The following is a 20,501-nucleotide window of genomic DNA, read 5'->3' as shown; positions in this document are numbered from 1 at the left end:
TAGAAAAAATTAAAACTGAAATTCAATATATATACAATTCAATGTAACAACTTTATTCTCCAAATATCTATACAAATCCATTCCAATTGTAAAAAACCTGGCTTAATGTGCATTTAATGGAAAGCCACGTGATTAGGGCCGTGGAAGGCAACCGAGCAGGATTTACAACAAATGTGAAGAGTTTGTTTTTATCTCCTGGACAACTTCCCAGGATGTTTCACAGCTATCTGGAAACTTCTGACTGTTTTGGAAACTTTCCTAAATTCAGCAGCCAACTTGTTACTCTGGAAAATGTAAGAGTGAAAGATTCACACTCCCCTGAGATTTATGACATGACAACCGTCCATTAATCACAGACTTAAAAGAGGAAACTGAGAGAGACGTGGTTCTGGTGTTCATGAATGTTGTTTAAAGCTCTGTCTCAAACCAAGCAGCAGGAGGGGGGCAGGAGGTAAAAAGGTCAGGACTCAGGCTCCAGCCTCGGAAGGACGGGGAGGATGAGGTTCCCAAACGAGGAGTCCTGAGTGATGAAGAAGCCCGATGAGTGTGTATGTGCATGCTGCAAGAAAAAAGACAAACACAGGCAAAGGTTAGAATGAGGAGTTTTGACTGACAATCACGTATTGATTAAAAAAACAAGATATAATGTGCATCTAAAAGGGTGTTAGTAGGAGGTTTTAGTAAATTGGGACACAGCTAGGCTAGCTGTTTACCCATTTTGAGTGTTTATGCTAAGCTAAGCTAAACTAGCCACCTGCCAGGTGTGAAGCTATTCAACAGCGAGACATAAATAGTGATATAGAGAAAACAACAATCCTTTTATAGTTTATGTGGAGAGTTTCATGTTGCCTTGAAACCTCTCTCTCTCTCTCTCTCTCTCTCTCTCTCTCTCTCTCTCTCTCTCAAATAATGATTTTCAGGCCTGTATTCAAGTATTTGGTATTGGGCTGGTATTCAAATATGACTTAGTACGGGTGCCTTTGTCATTGTGATTTACAAAAAATGCTGCCTGCATCATTATACCTTTAAAAATCAGCCACAAACATCATGAAGACAAGCCAAACACGGGAAAACAAACTCACAAACACTGAATGAAAACCTAACTGGATATTTACTAAACAACATCACCATTATGATTTGAATGAAGCAAAATAATATTTAACATAAATCATAGTTATTTGGAAGACCCATGTATTTACTTCAGCAATTAATCACTGTAGTGCAACTGCATTAAAAGAGGCAGTATGTAAGAACTGGTCACCTGTCAAATTCATAAATACCAAATAGAGGGTAGTATATCACCGGAGTAACCTCTAACTGCTGTTAACTGTAGCTGCCATTAGCCTGTTAGCTCAGTTAGCCGTGCAGCTAGCAATCTTATCAGTCATTGCCCACTCCTTGGAGGCTGAGCTATACTATCGGACTATAATCTGTTGAGGTACAAAGTCGTACTCAACAGGAAGGGCCAGCACTAGATGGTCAGCATGCTAACTTCAGTAGATATTTCTGCAGCAGAGTACATAGACGTCTTTGACATAATGTCGAAACTGCTGTTTCTTCACATTGTGTTCATAATTTTAGTAAATTTTTGAATGGTTTCTTCTTCTAACATATTGTTCTTTTAATAGTAATTTGTTATGCTACTTGATACAGTGTGAAAAAGTGGTGTTAACGGATAAGAAGTTGCATTGATTGGCTTCTGTCTCACCTGCAGGGCAGCTTTCTGCTGGGCAGCGATGTGCTGCTGTTCTGCGTTGTCCCGGAACTCTTTCATACTCGGTCTGGACAGCGAGATGCTACAAGATGAGAGGGCCCCCCACAAAAAGAGATAGTTTATAATGGTAAAATCACTGACAATACCCTCAGTCTACTGGATACTGATATTTTCTATGGTTAATTTGCCCCCCTGTAAAGGTTTCTCCAAGGTTTGGAAACCTGATACCCTTCATACCCATGGAGGGTATCCCGTTACCCTCCCTGGATGTACACAGTACCTACCTGGCTCCAGGTGTGTTCATGGACTGACTCTGCATCAGCCGTCTCCTCTCCTTCTCCAGCTCGGCCAGGATTGCCACCCGTGCCTTGTTTGGGAAGGCTGGATGGAGAAAAGAGAAGACAAAGAGACAGAAAGACATCAGAGGACAAAGAGAAGGACAGAATAATACATATTAGCTGACATAACGGACTTCATCTAACAGGCGACATTTAGAGTAAATGTTGATGATTGTGTTGACCACATAGTAGTTGTGATAACAAACTGCAAATTAAAAAAAGGTATATATATATCTGCATTTCTATTCATAGCCAATGTTAGAGAGGGACTACAGAAGCCACATTAGCTTACTAGTTAGCTATTTCCCAAAGAGGAACCACAGAGGAAAATGTTTTCAGGGGGTCCAGGATTCGTAGCTACGCCCCTGGAGCCAGGACAGGTTGATTGAAGGAAGACAAAGAACTTCAATACCATTATTATTTGTCCCCAAACAACATAATTACCTTGTCCTGGAGGATTAGTAGTCATGTCGGTGCAGGTAGCAAGTGGTAGGTCGAAACTACAAACTACAGAAAGGGTTATATTAATGGTTTAGCTTAAACGTTATGTGTTTGTGTTTGCTTCCGCCCAGCTAATGTTTCACTGCTGGATAAGAGACAGCGATAAAAGTCCCACTGGACAATGAATGTACCTCAAACTTAAGATGGATAAACTACACAGATTACATTTGCTGTGGTAGACCAGTGTAACAGTGAGTGAAAGTTTAAAATAATGATAAAACTCCTGACTGTGTGCTGTCGGTCAGCCACATTTCGCCTCCAGAGACCGTGTACCGGTTTTTCTGTTAGGTGGGTTGGCTAGATAGGAGTGAAAAAGACAAGAGGTCTCACTCTGCTCTTACTTTCGGTAGCCAAAAACGTTATCACTAACCAAAACAAGGCAGAAAGGCTAGCAGAGGAGCATGATGAAAGGATGACAGTATGTTACCTGAAAATAACGTAAAGGGAACTCGTTAAATAAATCATAATATCATACGGATGCCCACATATCTGCAGTACAGATGTCTATGGAAAATACACATGAATTAAAACAAAAATCCTTTCCCCGAATTGTACATTTGTATGCACAATAAACCAAACATATGAATCATGTGCATGTCAGCAAAAATTAGCCCACCAATAGCACAAATTATCCAAAATTTAACCCCTGTCACATGTTTTGAATTAATACATTTGAGTTCATTCTTTACTTTGGTAACTGGATGAATAAAAAAAAAATCCAAACTTGATGTGTAGTTGCTAGCTTTTCCCTGAGCTTTAAACATTATTTCCTGCTCTTCTTCAACAGACACGATTTGCTTGTGGGCTCTGTGGTGATTCTAGCTGGCTAAAAATGGGCAGAGTAAACAGTTTCAGAAACAAGGCACTGATCTTCTCGAGAGACGATCTTCAGCATGCTTATCGTCACGTGACGCGTCTGTTTACATCCGGGTTCGTGTAGTTTAACTTCCGGAGCTGCGCAGTGGGGGTCAGCTGACAGTTGTGACCAACCAGCGGGTGTAACATCTCCACTCAGGAGACCCTGAACCGAGAAAAAAGCCTCCCTCTGTCTGCACTCACCGTTATCAGCCGCGGAGAACCGGACAGCCTTCACCCCCGTTACCCGGCCACGTCTTCCCGCCTCCCGCAGGATGAGTGTCGGCGCTCCGAGAGGCCTGGCCAGCTCGGGGCAGAAGCCCATCGCGGAGATCCTCCATCCGCTGTCCGCCGCCGAGGAGCCGCTCTCGGTCCCAGTCAGCGTCGGAGGGGACAAGGTAGGGTCCGCAGGGGCTGAACCGAGACCGGTTTGTCGGTTTGAAAACAACCAGGGGATGTAGAGAGGACGGTTAACCCAACAAAACCCTGTAAACTAACCTGTTTACAGGCTGGCACCAGTGTTTATGGCTAAATGCAGCACGAAAGAAGTAGTAAACAAATGGAAGTTACTGGAGAAAACGGGATAAACATTTACACCAACGCCTTTTCTGGTTAATGTTTAAGGTTTACTGCCAACGACTGTTAGCTTAACTGTCTGAGTTTGTCACTGAATCACTGTTGCATGAAAGATACATCTCAGAAACTGTCTTAGCTAGCAGTATTTTTAATATAGACTTAGCTTTAGTTAGAGTACAGCAACAAAACCACTAAAGCATCAAGCACGAACAAGCAGAGATAAATATAAGATGGAGAATATGAGCTTACTACTGCACACAGACTCACAGAAGCTTACTACAGTATGAGTAATGTGATAACACCATTTAAATTGATTTTTTATTTACACGTGGTGACTCCAGGTTACACATGTTTTGGTTAGAAAACAGATTTCTCTCCTCTCACTCTCTAAAAAAGGACCTGGCATCATTATCAGCAGAGCTGTCCTGTGTAAACAAGATGGACCCAGCAAACAAGTCATGAGGCTTTTACTCTTCCTGCTGATGTTTAACACAGGAGTTATACCTTAACAACCACTGGGTATTGCAGTTAATTATTGCCAATAGGAGATGCTATGATATGTCCTTCCAGCAAGTTTAGTTTGCATGGTAACATACCGTCCTATGCCATTTTTTATTTCATTAACTTGGAGGCAAAACCTCTATATATTAAGAATGTGAAGCCTGTAAGAGTCACCCTATTTACTCCCACTACTTATGGTTTTCATTAATGGTTCTGGTCCCAGGCTGTCAGCCAAATATTAAAACAATTTGTCAACACATTTCAATAAGGTCTGATGGAAGGTCAGATTGTGGTGGTGGGCCAGTGAACAAGTGATTCATTATTGACGTGAAACAGGACCCAGGGTAGATTTTCTGAAAGCATAACTTACCCTTTGCATTCTTAACATTTTTTTTAACGTCTTTTGCTTTTGTTTAATGAACTAGTATACTTACAAGAATGAAAAAAATCTCCCACATATACCCCATGATTGTATCCAACTTTGTATTTTATTTAAAAATCCAGATCTTGTTGCAGATTTGACATTTATAAACATTTCTTATTATTAACAATTGTTTATTTCTTGTTGGTGATTAATCTGTCGATTAGTTTCTTGATTCATCCATTAGTTGTTTGGTTTGTAAAATATCAGAAAAAGGGTGGAAAGTGTTGATCAGTGTTACCCAAAACACAAGATGACGCCCTCAAATGTCTTGTTTTGTCCACAACCCAAAGATATGCAGTTTACTGTCAAAGTGGTGGAATAAAACTAGAAAATATTCACATTTAAGAAGCTGTAATCAGAGAATTTTGATTTTGATGATTATTATCAAAATCAGGGCTCCATATTAGCTTTTTACACTGCAGACTGGTGCGCCTAATTTTTTCATTCAGTACACCAATTATATTTAAGGTACGCCCAATAATACATTTGAATTTAATTTCTCAACACATTATGTGAATGACTGTAAACAGGATTAAAGATGAAAATACATGTTTTTCTTCATGTTTTTCTAAATCACAGCACTCCCAACAAGAAAAGGCGATAACCTCAATTGTTTGAAAAGTAAACAGCTCAATTCAGGCGCACTGGTGCGACAAATGAAAATGTCAGATTAGTGCATGTGCAACCAAAATAGTTGTACCCCTAGTTGTACCCCGGAGCCCTGAAATTATTTGGCGATTAATTAAATAGTTGACAACTAAATAATGAATCATTGCAGCTCTATTTTTATTAGTTAAAATAATACATTTAGATTGGTGGATGAACATGCCCTCTGAGTAGCATCTGCATCTCGTGGTCCTGACCGGGAGCTCGGAGCACCAGGGGAATGCTGGTGTTTGCACCACTAGCACAGGAATGTTGGACCGAAACTGGCTGAGGCTACCTGGTTTGCATGCTAAAGTCAGTAGATATCTCTGCAATACAATACATAGACGTCATAACATTTCGTCACATTCTATTGATAATTTTATTTGAACTTTTGAACGTTTTCAACAAAAACTCTTCATGCACAGCACTTAATTTCTTAATCGGAGAAAGGAAACAGCAGTCTGTTGTTAGACTGATAAAGCTTGAATTTTTTAATCAACTACACAATATCAATCATATAGCTATATCGATCCTACCATTACAATAACAGAACTCAACATTATATCCGTTCTCGTATTACAATATTGGTAATTCTATTCATACATTTAAACTCTGCTCTGTATTACAAACAGAGATCCGTGTCCCCCAATCCAATATTTGCATATTCTTCCTCCCTGTCTGTCTGAGTGTGTTTGTGCTGCTGTGGCCTGGTTGTTCATTCACAGTGCTGTAATGATGCAACGCAATGCAATTATCTTAGCTGTGATTACCACTGCAGGTTAGCACCACAGTGCAAAAAAGAGCACTGAAACGTCAGCACCCTGTCCCTGTGTGTGTGTGTGTGTGTGTGTGTGTGTGTGTGTGTGTGTGTGTGTGTGTGTGTGTGTGTGTGTGTGTGTGTGTGTGTGTGTGTGTGTGTGTTTCTGTGATTCTGTGAATGTACAGCGGCAGAGAGAGAGAGAAGTGTGTGTGGTCAGTGTGTTAAAATTGTGTATACAGGAGTGAGAGGAGAGAGAGTCGTACCCCCTTTCTTTTAAACACAGATTGAATTTGAAAATTTCACACCTGCCCACTCACGGTAATTTTTTAAAAAAGCGTGTGGCATAAAGAGATGATTTAAGGTTGAACATTAACTTCTGTGCTTTCATGCACCTTAACGTTGTTGAGGATGAAAATAATTTCTTCCTCATGTGAGGCAAGAAGTGGCCCCGCGGGACATTAGTAACTGCTGTGAAGTGTTGTTAAGAGTTTAGATCAGCTCAGGTTGTTGTGCTGGCAGATGTGGTTGGTTAGTTTTATTTTCAGAACCACTTTCGATGAGGCAGCAACCCTGCTGCCTCGTTTTTCTGCCTTCCTTCCTGTTAAGGTGTTTACATTTTTGTCTTTGTTTAGATATTGTTGCCTGCTGTCCCTCCAGTTTGCTAATGCAATCCCCTCTAAATGCGCAATACATGAATCAATACAGGGCTAGAGAAAATATCGATGGAACCGTTATTGTAATATGAGACTATACTGTCTATCTTCTTAGATTTTGGTTATTTTACATCATGATATGGCATATGTTTTTTTGCATTAAAATAAAGGGATGTCACTTTCCCAGCATACCAGCCAGTTCTACTTCTTATTATACTTGTGTTTACCCACTTAGTCCTTATATCCACATGACTGATGATTATTTTTTACCCTCAGGTGTGCACAAACTACAGGTTATGAACTTCTACTAAAATACTAAAATGTGAAATTATCAATAATCTTCTCGGTGTTGACAATAAGAAACAGGTAAAAACATCTTAATTGTGCATCCCTAATAGTAATGTCTCCAAACCCACAGCACTCTCGCTGTGCTTGGATGGAGCCCGTTGGGGAAATTTGTCGTATCTACTTGTTTCTGTAAAACCACTGAAAGATTGAAAGCGCTAGAACAAGTCCGACCTGTGGGGGAGTGTCATCTGTGAAAAGTCTATAAATAGTTTTGCTTCAGTTTTTATAGTTACATTGATCAGATTTGTTTTTGTAGATCCGGATACTGACTAAACTGTTTAATGCACCTGTTTATCCATACAATTGGAGGATGCCATTTTACTGGAAAGGTTCTCTGTCCTTCTAAAATAAAAGTAATCATTTGTCAAGGGCAGAAACAAGTTAAAACACTGTTTCTTTCAAAAATATAATAAAATGAAATGGATATGTGTTCCTTTGTTACCCTCCATATATTAAAACAAGACATTTTTTCCCATAGTTGTAATTTTTTCTGTATAAAGGCTGTGGAAATATATCCCCTGGTCCACAGATACTCCATTTCTCTGCCCTCATCCATCATTCAATTACACAGACAGCAGTAGTGTCAGATGAGTGCGCAGCAGCCTCAACAAGAGCCCCATTGACAGACAGCAACAACAGCATCACCATCAGCATCAATCTATCACCTCTTTGTTTGCAGCTTTTCCCACTGCAGCATCTAAATTTGATGTCACCGTTGTCTCTGTCCACGCAGGAAGCAGGGCTGACCAATGGCACGCCGGTTGAGACGTCGAGTCCCGCCTCTGCATCCTCACTGTTCAACAGGCTGCAGCTGGACGACGACCTGGAAGCAGACGTCCGGGACCTCTACGCCTCAACAGAAACCCGCGACCTATTTGTGACAGTGGACGACCCAAAGAAGCACGTCTCCACCATGGAGACCTACATCACTTACAGAGTCTCCACCAAGGTCTGCTATTACAGAATGATGTTCATTTAGTAAATGATGGTCCCATTTAGAGTAAAGTTGATGACAAAGCAGGGTATGCTTTAGGGCTTGGCTACCTTGGGATTGACAAGTCGCTTCCATAGCTTGTCCTCGTATTCTCAGTCATTTCCAATGAAGATATCTTCCCTAGCTTCACCTTCTCACCTTTTAGCTTCCAACATCTCGCTCCGAAAAACCAAGATGGCGAGGGTTCAGACCGTGGGTTTACACTTGAGTACTTCACAATGTTAGCTTGTGCCAGCTGCAGGAATGAAAAGGAATAGCAGTAGCAGTTAAGACTACACATGTGCTACTGTCTCCACCTCTTGGCAAAGAATATATCCCAGGGGTGATGGGACATCTAAGATTTCAGTTTGGAAAAGACTTTTTACTGGAATCCATAAAAAATGTATATTCGAGACCAGAGATTTATTCAGAAGCTTGTGTTTACCAGCTGGAACCTCAGTTCCATCCTCCAAATCCCTCTGCCAGTAATCAGAGCAAGAGGATCTTCTCTGTCTGACAGAAAGTTAATTTGTTCAGACTTCCAGCAGAGAATCATAGCTGTGGAGGCCGTTCCTTCGTGTAATGAAAGAAACAGATTCAGAGGGAGACGCTGCCAGGAGCTGACGACAGTTACCTTATGCACAGACTCAGAGGCCCATGACAAATATCACAGCCCAATATGAACACAAAGTGTTAATTGAGAGCATGTGGGGGGCGTCTTTTAGAACTGTATCGTCAGGGAGAGAGAGACTGTGTGCATGCACTGTCAGCTATATTTCAAGGTCAATAAGCATGTACAACATTCCTAGCACCTAAATGTATTTAATGCATTCCTAATGTGTTTAAATTAAATATGTTTGTGTGTTTCCTCAGACATCTCGAATAGAGTTTGACCTGCCGGAGTACTGTGTGCGACGGCGCTACCAGGACTTTGACTGGCTGAGGATCAAGTTGGAGGAAAGCCAGCCGACCCACCTCATCCCTGTAGGGCAAACGAGCCATGACGCACACCTACGTTCTGTGCTGTTTTCCATTTAGAAACGCTTAATTTACCCTCTCTGCTCTGCTTCTCCTCTTCCCTCATCCTCTCCATCTCTCTTCATCTCCAGCCGCTGCCAGAGAAGTTCGTGATGAAGGGCGTGGTGGATCGTTTTTCGGAGGAGTTTGTGGAGACGAGGATGAAAGCTTTGGACAAGTTCCTGAAGCGGGTTGCCGACCACCCTGTCCTCTCCTTCAACCCACATCTAAACGCTTTCCTGTCTGCCAAGGTAAGACATCATAAGGGTGGGAAGTTCAGGGACTCTTTTTAAGATTTTCTTTCCATGACTATCTCACAGACAAATTTAGTTTTAAACTGTTACTACTTCTTCAAGTTTCTCCTGTCGCATACTTGCATGCAGTGTCCATTGCTGTAGCACCTCTATTCACCCTCTGTCTGAAAGTCTGCTCTGATTGGTCAGCTCTCACAGGCCTGTGGAGGCCCCATACATTGCGTTTCTGAATAGTTGACATCACAACCTTACAGGAGTCCTGTAAACTCTTTTTAAAGTTTTTTATATTTATTTATTTTTTATTACGGGCTGTGTTGTATGCATTTTTCCGTGGATAGTGTTTTGATACTTTCACAACATTTATACACCACTTAGGCTGCATGAGATCTTGTAATGCTGATAAAAAACAGTCATCTCAGCAGTTCTTTCAGTAAATGCAAAACTGCACAGTACAGAGCTTCTTCTTCCTTACTTTCCACGTCTGCCATCAGTCACAAATTTAGTCTCTAAGTAGCTGAGACACAAGACAAGACTTTATTGATCCCTGTGGGGAAATGAGGTTGTTGCAGCAGTAAAATAATTAGACTCAGAAGGAAGAGAAAGAAAGAACGAAAGAAAGTAGGGCATGAGGATAGTAGAACAGTATCAGGTCTACAATGTAAAGTGACACTACAGGTGATAAAACAACAGTGAGGCGGAGGGGTTTTCTAAACACACAGGTGACATTTTCAGCAGGTGGAAGAAAAGAATGGGTTATTATGAATGCTGGTTTCTTGTGACGTAAATGCAACTGTCGCCTGTTCTCACTGTGTGTCTGAAGGACCTGAACAAGCGTCAGGGTCTGGCACTGCTGACCAAGGTGGGCGAGTCCGTGAAGCACGTGGCCGGAGGGTACAAGCTGCGGGCACGGCCGCCTGAGTTCTGCGCCATGGGAGAATACCTGGACACATTCAGCCAGAAACTGGGAACCATCGACCGCATCGCTCAGAGGATCCTCAAAGAGCAGTCAGGTATCACACAGAGGTTGATGACTCCTCTTCTTCCTTTTTTTTATTTTTTTTTTATATATTATATATATTTTGGGGCATTTTTACCTTTTATTGGACACTTGTTAGTGAAGAAACAAATCTGAGTCATCCTTTAAATCCAGGCTGTTACACTTTTCAAAGCATGTGGCTATTGAGAGTCACAAGTGTTCTATTGAAAATATGTCTTTGTCGTCCCTGAAATGTGAAATTGACAGAAAAAACATTGTTTTTAATTTCCAATGAGTGCGTTTAATTGTAGAGTTAAATATTTGGAGGCACCACATTGACTTTCTTGACAAACCTAGAATAAACATTGCTATTTTTTTACTACATTCATTTGTGTTTGTTTTAAATTTGTCATTACTTCCTTCCAGTGCCTGGAGAGCTGAAGCCACTTCTTAATAGCTACCTCTTCCGGGGCTGTATTTTTGGCACCAGGAAGAAACATTTTGAAACAGTGGTGTGTGCTGCTTGCAACACGGCCCCCAGTAGTCTACTTTCTGAGAAGACCTGCTTACTGGCAGCCATTTGCATGTGCTACATGGTGCTTGTGGTTAGCTTATGTCATAAAAACAGTTCAGTCTTCAGCCAGGTGGCTAACTGTAGCTCGAGTGAATCTATCTGCAGTATTGACCCACTCAGTGTTTGTTTGGAGAAAAACCCACAGACCTTTGGGCCTTGAGGTGATGCATGGTTGATAACTGCAGGCCTCACTCATGCATGACGAGTGATCCTGTAAATCCCTGTCATCTGCCGTGTGAAATGCTCGTCGTCACCATCTGTTCGGGGCTTTTAGACATGCTGTGGTCTTTCGTGCAAGAATCTACAGCGTAAACAAAAGGTCTTTCTTTCCACATTGGAGGAGATAAGATGGAAACTCTGGGAACTTTAGATAATGAAGGCCTGTGAGCTGATACACAGTGTTAAAAAACACATGCCATGCGCGCTTGACTCAGCAGCCTGGCGTTTAGCCACCACTCCCTCTCATGTGTAATTTACAAATATAGATTTTGCAGTTCGAACATGGTGAACTCCTCTTTTCTTTATTTCTCGTTTGGCTTCCTAACCTCCCTTTTTTTTTCTTCCACCCCCACTAGAGTACCTGACAGAGCTTCGTGAGTACGGCACCGTGTACTCCAGCTGGGCCGGGTCCGAGGAGGAGCTGCGCCGTCCCTTGGAGGGCGTGTCTGGATGCGTGGCAACGTGCTGCAGAGCGCTGGATGACCAGAGTGAGAACATGAGCCAGGACTTCCTGCCCGTTCTGAGAGAGTACATCCTCTACATAGAGTCCATGAAGGTGAGAAGGACATTTTGAGAGATGGATACAGTGAAACTTGTTGTTAATTAACGACTGTGGGCCTGAGACAAAAGAAAATAAACCCCTGCAGCCCAAAAAGCATTACCTCCACAGATTACAGAGTACATCCTTGCCATTTTCCCCCTGCTACAAGGTATTTTTGGGGGGAGGTTTTTCCTTGCTCAAATCAAGGGTGCACTGTACGGATTGCAAAGCCCAATGAAGCAATATTATTTATGATTTGGAGCTATATAAATAAAATTGACTTCACTTGTCACACACAAAAACATTCTGTATCCCAAATCCATACTACATGTATATACTACATGTGCTGTTTCACCGCCTATAATTTGTTTAATTTTTGCATTGCATTCCATTGTGGGAGAATAGTGTGTATTGACGGCACATGCAGTAATCAAAATTTAGCATTCATGCTAATGGCCATACTACTGCTGCGTTCCAGACAACTCGGAGCTCAAATATTTCCAACCTCCTGCTTGAAAAAGTACAATGGAATTTCACTCGGTGTCGCAATTCCAACTTGTTAACTCAACAGTTTTTGTATTAGGTCATTTAATGGAATATTTAGATACGTTTCCAAGTTTAAAAGTGCCGTAAATAAAATGTGTAATGGCGTCTGTTGACCTCATGTGTCCTTTCCCTTCTCTAATTTGTTTATATATGCAAAGAGACTGCACTGCTGAGGGTTCACTCATGTGCCAAAGAGGCTTCATTTTTCAATGATCCGCCAAGTTTTTTGTTAACTTCTGGCGACGTGCTCCTGGAACGCTCAGAGGTCCAAAGTTGGAAATTTCAACTAGGAAAATCCGACCTCCGACTTTGACTGGAACCTGCTTTGAATTAGTGTGCAGTCTGAATTTTTCGGACACAGCGACACGCTTGCTTTCTTTCAGCTGAGCCACCTTAGACCCTGAATAGAGGAAGCAGCATCTGATATTCTGCATGTGTCATGTCCTCACCAAGCTCCTGACTCAGCATATCTCTTGTCTGTCTATTAACTGTATGTTAATATTTTTCACATTTCGTCTTTCTCAGAAATATTACAGTGTCATTGAAATGTCACAATAAAACGCTTGACGTCTTCTTGTTGGTTGTAGAATGTTTTGAGGAAGCGAGACCAGACCCAGGCGGAGTATGAGGGTCGACTAGAAGCAGCCATATTGCGCAAACAGGAGGACAGAACGCCAGTAAGTCTCCTCCTTCCTCTCACATACGTAAACATTAAAAACTGCTGTGTTCACTGTTGCCATTTTCTGGGTGTGTCAGTAGTTTCCCAAAGCTGACTTCACAGAACTTTTTTTATCCATTAACTGTCCCTGTTGTAAGCACACAATGGGGCATTTAACTGTTTAATCGCACAATATTGGTGTATGACTTTAAGTTTATATATAATTTTTGAGTAGTTTCCATACTAAGTCCTCAAAGAAATATTTTCCAGATTTGAGAGAGACAATTGGTTAAAGCTGTCACATTGTCAAATTTCCCTAATACAACCCTCCCATCCAAAACTCCCACACCACCTAGTCTCCTGTGGTTGTAGCCTTGTAACCGGTAGTCTTGTATTATGTCTCCCGAAGGCCCCTGTAGCTGTAGTTTTCTGTGTGTCACCATAGATGCCAGTGGAGGTGGAGAAATGCCAGGACAAAGTGGAGTGTTTCAACGCGGACCTGAAGGCAGACTGGGAGCGTTGGCAGAGCAACAAGAGACAAGACTTCAAACAGCTTCTCACAGGCATGGCCGACAAAAACATCAACCACTATGAAAAGGTACGGAGGCTGCTGCTGGAGAGATCCGTGGAATAGACTTAAAAACACTGCAGGGGCGTAGACTTTGAATCTCTGCGGGGAGATTTAATTGACTTGTGATCATTCATCAAATCATTTTTATAGTTGAAACAGAGGTGTGATCTGTGTTGTGTCAGGTAGTTTGGCTTAGAAACTAAACACTAACATAAAGTGTGGTTTGTTCTACAAATTAGGAGAGAGAGCAAGCGATAAAGCTGGAAGAGACTTGCCTCTAAGTACTGATTATACGCCTGCTCTCTGCAGCAAAGCACCAAAAGGAGAGTTATTCAGCAGAAGTGTGGGAAAAATGAAATGAATGAGGCACAGTATGAAATAACTGTGTGTGTGTGTTGAACTCATCTGTGCTGCTGATCTGCTCTTAACACGGCATACGATTTATCTCGTAACAGAGTAGCCTGCAACAAATGGACTCAATATTTTTATAGAAAAAAAGGAATAACTATTCATTCACCAAATTTACAAAAAGCGACACATGATTAAGATTTTGCGACAGGCAGGGGAGTCGGGCTGATTTGTAGCCACCACAAATAACTCACGCACTGGTTCTGCTATGTAGGACAGAGGTGCGATCTCAATGAGGGTAACGAGAAGGCATTAAGAATACCAGGTGTAAACGCATAGTGATACCATTTTAATACCAGGGCAATAGAAAGGAGTATTTGAGGGCTCCATTATTGTGAGCCCTTTCTGCTGTAAAATGAGTTCACAAAGTGTTGAGTCCTACTCCATAGAAGCCCTTGTCACCATTATAATATGAGATACCAAAATACTACTTTTTTAATAACGCTTACAACATTTATAACACCATGACACACATTTCTGAAATGTGTTGAGGATAGCCGTTTTTAACATGAAATTACAAGCATCATTATTCACATCCAAAAATGTCTGTTATTGTGTTTTCAGTACTCAGCACTGCAGAATTAATTCAGTTGGTATTCAAACAGTACAGACGTTTGAAGCTCAGCCTTCGTCATCGCCAATCTCTTATGTCTTATATCTTAATTTCAGTTTGCAGGTCTGTAGTTAACACACAGTAATAAGCCAGTTCTGTTAAATTTCTAGTATTTGTAGTAAGCTGAGCTTTGGCACCAGATCAGAGCACCAGATGAGCTGAAATGAGCTGTCTGTTGTTGACCTTTATTTTTCTGGAGTAGATTCACAAATCACGAACACTCTGTAACAGAAACAGCCTGTTCGTACTCACACCCAGCCAGTACAACAACAGGCTGATCTACTGAAGCAGTTAGGAAATAAATTCTTTGCTCGCGAAAGTGGCAGTACTTTTTAACTTCACTCCCAGATTTATCTGATCTGTCCAAGACCGTTGACCTGGAAACACAAAGTAAGTGATCACACACAGCCAGAGGCCAAAGAACATTGGCTTCACAACATTACTGGCAATAGTGAGAATAAATCTGAACCAAATGTGCAATAAAAATCGGAACCAAAATACCAGGTTTATTGCCAAGTAAGTTTTCACCGACAAGGAATCTGTGCATAACAATAAACATAGTAAGCGAAAAATAATTAAATAAAAGGCAAGTACTGTAAAAGTCAAGAAACATAAATAGGAAATAGAAAAAATTAGAATAAAATATGAAAAAATATTTAAAAAAATATGTACAGTATGGTTGGTTTTGAAATGAAGGAGCTGTTCAGTTTGTGCATGAATGTACAAAGGCACATTCTGTATTAAAAAATCTCTGCATCTCTCTCTCTGTGTCTCCCTCTTTCCCTTTCACTTCATTTTTTTTGCCTCTGTCGACTGTCTCCATCCATCTCCGCCCTCTGCAGTGCCAGGCAGCGTGGGAGTCGCTCGTAACTCTCCTGCAGGACAAACAGACTGAGGACAAAACGAGTGAGACGAACTGAAACACCTCCTCATGTCCCTGCACCCCCCTCTGTGAAACACACTCTCATGCCAAGGAAAAGGGCCAACCGGGCTGCAGATTTGGACTGCTGGACTCTGCCCGTGTTCACCTGGGAGACGACTGGACGGAGGGGAGTCGTCGTTACCTGAGGTAACGAATGGCGCGTTCAAGGACAGCGAGGAAAGCAGAGAGACCTACTATGTACAGACATTTTCCTTTTGTTTGTTTTTTTGTCGTTGTTCTTATTGACTTTTTCTACTTCATATATTTCAGATTAACAGTCAGTCGCTGCCCGTGTTTATTTAACTGCGGTCTCAGAGTTTTCTGCCTGTTATCAAGTGTGAAGGATAACTCTTAAGCAAAAAACAGATATGGATATCGTGCGAAGTTTGAAGCATTCAGAGCATCCCGGGGATTTCTTTCTTCCTGTCAGGTTGTAACAACCTCTGAAAACTTGACACTAAAACTCTCCACTCAAGACTCTTAGAGGCATCATATCGGCTCTAAATTTAAAGGACCATTCCTGTTGTTTTTGCATGTTTCAGCACATAAAATCTTTTACTTGCCATTACTGTTACTCATTTTTCCAGGAGGTTTATACATTTTATAGTTTCCCATTTACTCGTATTCATTCTTGAATCATGACACGGCATGTGTGCTCAAACAGAAATGATGCTTGGATGGAGATGAAGCAGGAGGTGTAGCAACAAACCTCAGTAAAACCCTGTAAAAATTCTTCAAAATGTAAACTTTAGGATGTATTTTTGACCCTTAGACACCACATTTAACAACAAGTTATGAATGTTGAGCTTTATCAGGGAAGTGATCCACACAGCAGATTTGATTGTGCTTGTGTTTTAAGTGAGTGTAGCAGCACCACCTGGTGGTTAAGATGCTAATGGCTTTCAGTCTTTTGAAACTGGTGTTTGCTTTAGATATCACATGCTTTTTTCTTTTAAACGATGGCCATTTCAACAGGCTGTAGGGATTTCAGTGAAGGCTTTAAGTCAGTTGGGGATGTAAAAGGGCAGATTTACTCAATGAAAAGGAAGGCGAAGAGTCCAGTGGTACACTAATTTATTCTCTTTAAACAAATGAAAACAATCGGCTTTTTAGAGGCAGATCATTTATAGAACATCTCTGAAAGGAACAAACACTGCATTGTGAACATTTGATATTATCGCATCCTATTAACAAAACGTTTGTCCTGTTTCAAGAGGAGTAAGTCTTGAAGGCGGACTCTGGCCTGAAATAACTAAACATGTTGATTCTGCTAGCCTATAGAGGAACAGAGCATTTCAAATCTCTGCTGTGTCATGTAAGCACCTGGGACATTAGATAAACCAGCACTCAGAAGAGTTTTGTGGAGGTCTTGAGGTAATAATACAAACTCAGAAATATTAAATTTTCTGTAACTGAGTAAACAAGCAGTTCTCAGAGGAAAACAAGGTCCCAGAACACTGAAGTTATAAGGGTGGCAGGGTCCGCCACATATCAACAAAGTAAAACAGTATGAGAGTTTGTTAAGACATAAAAAACACTCAATGAAGATATTTCTCTTCTCCAAAACTACACAAGTAAGCAAGTTAGTATCAGACTGAATGTGTAAATAGTTCCCTGTGATAGAGCAGTTTGACGATTTGACCTCATCTGCTCAGCTGTGACTCATGGGAAGCATTTTTGAGGACATGTCGTAGCACTGCAGCATGTACGGCCAACAGCTTTTTTGCGTCACACTTGTTTCCTCTTTTCTTATTTTTTGGCTCAAAATGTTGCTCATGTGGCCTTAAAGGAAATATCCATTCAGTGTGTAATCTTTGCTGAACCCGCTTTACTTAATGAGATCTGACTTTTCCCAAAATGATTTTCTCCCATTTATCATATTAATGGTGGATCCCTTAAATATTGTTTAAATTGTATTTTGGCAATTTAAAAAAACATTTATTTTTTAACTCGGCATAAAGTAGCGAAAAACTGGACCAATGATGACGAGGGCGGACTCCGTCTGGCATCTTCATCAGAACAACATTTACAAAGATGCTGATTTTAACCTTTGTTCATGTGTGGCATGGATAACACAGTGTTGTAGCCTCAAACTGGAAAAAAAACTATTTTTTCAAAAAATGTACAAAGAATTTCTGAGTTTCTTTCGCATCCTTTTATTTATTGACAGGATTTTCAGAAATAAGGTGCTGATTTGACTTTCTCCGGTCTGTGCTCCGTGAAGAGGTTTGGTTAAGAACAGAAAAGTTTTTTAGTTGTTTTCTTTTTGTTTTTTTTAAAGTCTTTGAATGGCCCTCGCCCTGTTTTTTTTTTTCAGGCTGCTGTCACATTGCTGCGCCTGTTCTCGGTGCAGCCAAATGCAAGAGTTGTACCACAGCGATGAGAGGAAGTGACTGTGGCTGCTTGCAAACTGGTTTTGGTACTTTTTCGGTTCTCTTTTTATTCATCCTTCATGTTTTCCCCTCGAGCTTTAAAAGCACAGAGCAGCTACTGTTTCCACTTCTGTCAGCGAGGTGACACATGAAGAAAACTTAATTTCTATATATTTGTTTTAAGAAGGAGAGAAGCTTTCAGGGTGGGTTCACTGTGATCTAGTGTGGAGGCAGTAACAGCGGACAGTACTATGGAAGCACTGATGCTAAAATACTGTATTTGTACCAAAACATTCAAATCAACTAAGAAGAGCCAGGTGTTTAGAAATCAAAACAGAAGCTTCTGTATTGTCTGTTTCTTTCACAAATACTGAACAAGTAAAGTAATTATTTTAAAATTCCCATACTGCTGCATTAAAAGTAACTGTTCCATTATAATTTGCAAATTTTCCATCTTTTTTATGTTGTCAAATTAATTTGTACCAACTTAAAGAGACATATTTAAAGTGGTTTCATGGACTGACTTATTGTTATTCAGTTAAGAACAGCAGCCATTCAAGCTAAATTAAAGACACCCTAGGGAGTATGTGACCACTAGTAGCGCTACAGAGCAGCGTTTTCATGAACCAGTCCCCAGTTTGTTTGTATCTCATGGAAACAGACAGCATTTTGGTAGGAAAAGTTGAATACTTCTGTTTGTTTAAAACTCTATAGGGCACCTTTCAACTTCATTGTTATATCAGACTTTAAAGGGGCTCTGTGGAACGTCTCTTATTTGATTATGTTGGCGGATGTTAGCGACTGTTGCTCTCTGTTAGCAGAGCAGAGAGAGGCACTGAGACGAGGCACTCAAGATCGTGGAAACAGTCAGATCCTTTGGACTGTCACGGAAAATCCGACCTGAGTCCTTCACAAAGAAATCTACAGTCCAGCAGCAACAACTTAAACAGGCTTGTGTAGGCAACCGAGAGAGACGGGGAAGGTCTCGTTTTTCATGTCACGTTACAATCTGCTCACATATGATTTATAAAGGGATTAATACACGTAAATTGCAACAAATTGTTGCACAGAGTCCTTTTAAAAGATCTGCATTTCAAAATCTGTTCTGTATCTCTGGCTTAATTTCCACATTCACTTGCAAAAAGTACATTTCAGCCAGTAGCTAATGTTCACTGTAAGCCAAAAACATTTTATTATTGACCTGAAAAAAAAGAACTAAGGAATAGGACATGTAGCAAACAATGAAAGTTTAAAAAAATGTATCCAATTGGACATAGAAAAGCAACTTTTGTCACGCTTTGCTTTTTGTTCTGGATCAGATCAGTACTTGTGTCTGTTACAGCTCAGCACTGTGAGGCATCAGTGCATCTGAAGACTTTCCTGCTATGTGATGTAAATGAAGTAATGACCTGATGAAGGGACCTGAGCAGGGCGCTGAAAGTTTTGGGATCATTCAGGCTTGATTTCAAATTCTTTTTGCTCTAATGGCAATATACTGTATATTCAATATACCCCGGTGTACAGCTGAATTATATGATGCAGCTGAGTCTATTTTTGTATAAAAGAAGCAGGAGATCATTGTTGGGTTTCCAATGAGTAAGTGACACATGTTAGAAGGGATTTTTTTGTAAATTATTTTTGATGCTCATTGGAAAGCTAACAGTAGTTCTCTGATTCATTTAAATCTTCTTAGTCATTGTAAAATCACCATCTTATACTGTGTGCCTGCTGATTTGTTTTTGCACTATATACAGAGCTCCGCCCCCGGGCAGACATGTCTGCTGAAAAACATTAAACAAAAAAAACTATAATTGCTTTCTTGCAGTTGCCAAAAATGAAAATAATTGGGTTGGTGTTGAGTTGGTTGAGGCGTATTTTATGTCTCAGTTTGGAAACTTTGTTCTGTGATATAAAGAAAGGCATCGTCTGCAAACAGGGACATTAATGGCTGCGGCTGTAAAGACGGTAGAGTCATGAGGGACGTGATTTTTTTGCTTTCTTTAATGTACAAATCAAATGTTTTGAAAGCCAAACGTCCCCATCTTTTCCTCCTGTCTTCTTCACGTTGATTCACACATGAAGAGAAGTTCTGATTTGCAGTGCAGGACAAACCTGATCAATCAAACCTGATCAATCAAACCTGTGTGAAAGGTTCAAAGTCAGACGATTTATGAACGTGTGGATTTAGCTTCAGTCTTTTTTTTAATCTCTGTTCCTCCCCAGTGTGTACTGTTTACGTTCAGAGTTTTTATTGTACATTTGGATGTTAATAACATCTTGTTGTAATTATAAATAAGCTTGTATATTGATGTCGTTTTGATGCAATTTATCTTTACCTCAAATGATTTTTTTGGATATATTGGACCAATAATAAAAAGAATGAATGCATTTGATACTCGTCTGCTCTGGTCTGATTCGTCTCATTTTTTTCTCTGTAACATTTTGTGTGTACAGTTAAAATGTATTGTAAGTGCATAAAAATAAGCAAGTGTTTTATTAAATACATAGAATAATAATAAACTTAAAATGGTGTGACAAA

General features: G+C 40.5%; 2 protein-coding genes across 3 annotated transcripts; one reads left to right on the top strand and one right to left on the bottom strand.

Moving 5' to 3' along the window:
- Nucleotides 1-30: 30 nt before the first annotated feature.
- Nucleotides 31-2,828, bottom strand: LOC141006067 (SOSS complex subunit C-like). 2 transcript variants are annotated; one of them, XM_073478171.1, is made up of 5 exons: nt 2,685-2,828; nt 2,497-2,559; nt 1,999-2,095; nt 1,709-1,796; nt 31-559 (listed from the first exon to the last, which is right to left on the bottom strand). In XM_073478171.1, the coding sequence occupies exons 2-5, from the start codon at nt 2,519-2,521 to the stop codon at nt 461-463; spliced, it is 309 nt and encodes a 102-aa protein (XP_073334272.1). In that variant the 5' UTR covers nt 2,522-2,559; nt 2,685-2,828; the 3' UTR covers nt 31-460. The 2 variants fall into 2 exon arrangements, with proteins under 2 accessions (XP_073334272.1, XP_073334273.1); XM_073478172.1 differs by having other exon boundaries at nt 2,782-2,800.
- Nucleotides 2,829-3,557: 729 nt separating this feature from the next.
- snx30 (sorting nexin family member 30) lies at nt 3,558-20,355 on the top strand. The gene is made up of 9 exons (XM_073477663.1): nt 3,558-3,806; nt 8,052-8,267; nt 9,165-9,275; nt 9,401-9,559; nt 10,383-10,572; nt 11,688-11,887; nt 13,006-13,095; nt 13,522-13,674; nt 15,511-20,355. The coding sequence occupies exons 1-9, from the start codon at nt 3,684-3,686 to the stop codon at nt 15,586-15,588; spliced, it is 1,320 nt and encodes a 439-aa protein (XP_073333764.1). The 5' UTR covers nt 3,558-3,683; the 3' UTR covers nt 15,589-20,355.
- Nucleotides 20,356-20,501: the final 146 nt, after the last annotated feature.

This window comes from Pagrus major, chromosome 12 (assembly GCF_040436345.1).
Source record: "Pagrus major chromosome 12, Pma_NU_1.0".
NCBI classification, from domain to species: domain Eukaryota; kingdom Metazoa; phylum Chordata; class Actinopteri; order Spariformes; family Sparidae; genus Pagrus; species Pagrus major.
This window is presented reverse-complemented; position numbering and strand designations above follow the sequence as displayed.

Coding starts and splice junctions, on each gene's coding strand:
- LOC141006067 (XM_073478171.1), bottom strand. CDS start 2,521: ATGACTACTAATCCTCCAGGACAAG. Junction 2,096..2,496: donor TACTAATCCTCCAGGACAAG/GTAATTATGTTG, acceptor TTCTCCATCCAG/CCTTCCCAAACAAGGCACGG. Junction 560..1,708: donor AGCAGAAAGCTGCCCTGCAG/GTGAGACAGAAG, acceptor TTTTTCTTGCAG/CATGCACATACACACTCATC.
- snx30 (XM_073477663.1), top strand. CDS start 3,684: ATGAGTGTCGGCGCTCCGAGAGGCCTGGCCAGCTCGGGGCAGAAGCCC. Junction 3,807..8,051: donor TCAGCGTCGGAGGGGACAAG/GTAGGGTCCGCA, acceptor CTGTCCACGCAG/GAAGCAGGGCTGACCAATGG. Junction 13,675..15,510: donor ACATCAACCACTATGAAAAG/GTACGGAGGCTG, acceptor CGCCCTCTGCAG/TGCCAGGCAGCGTGGGAGTC.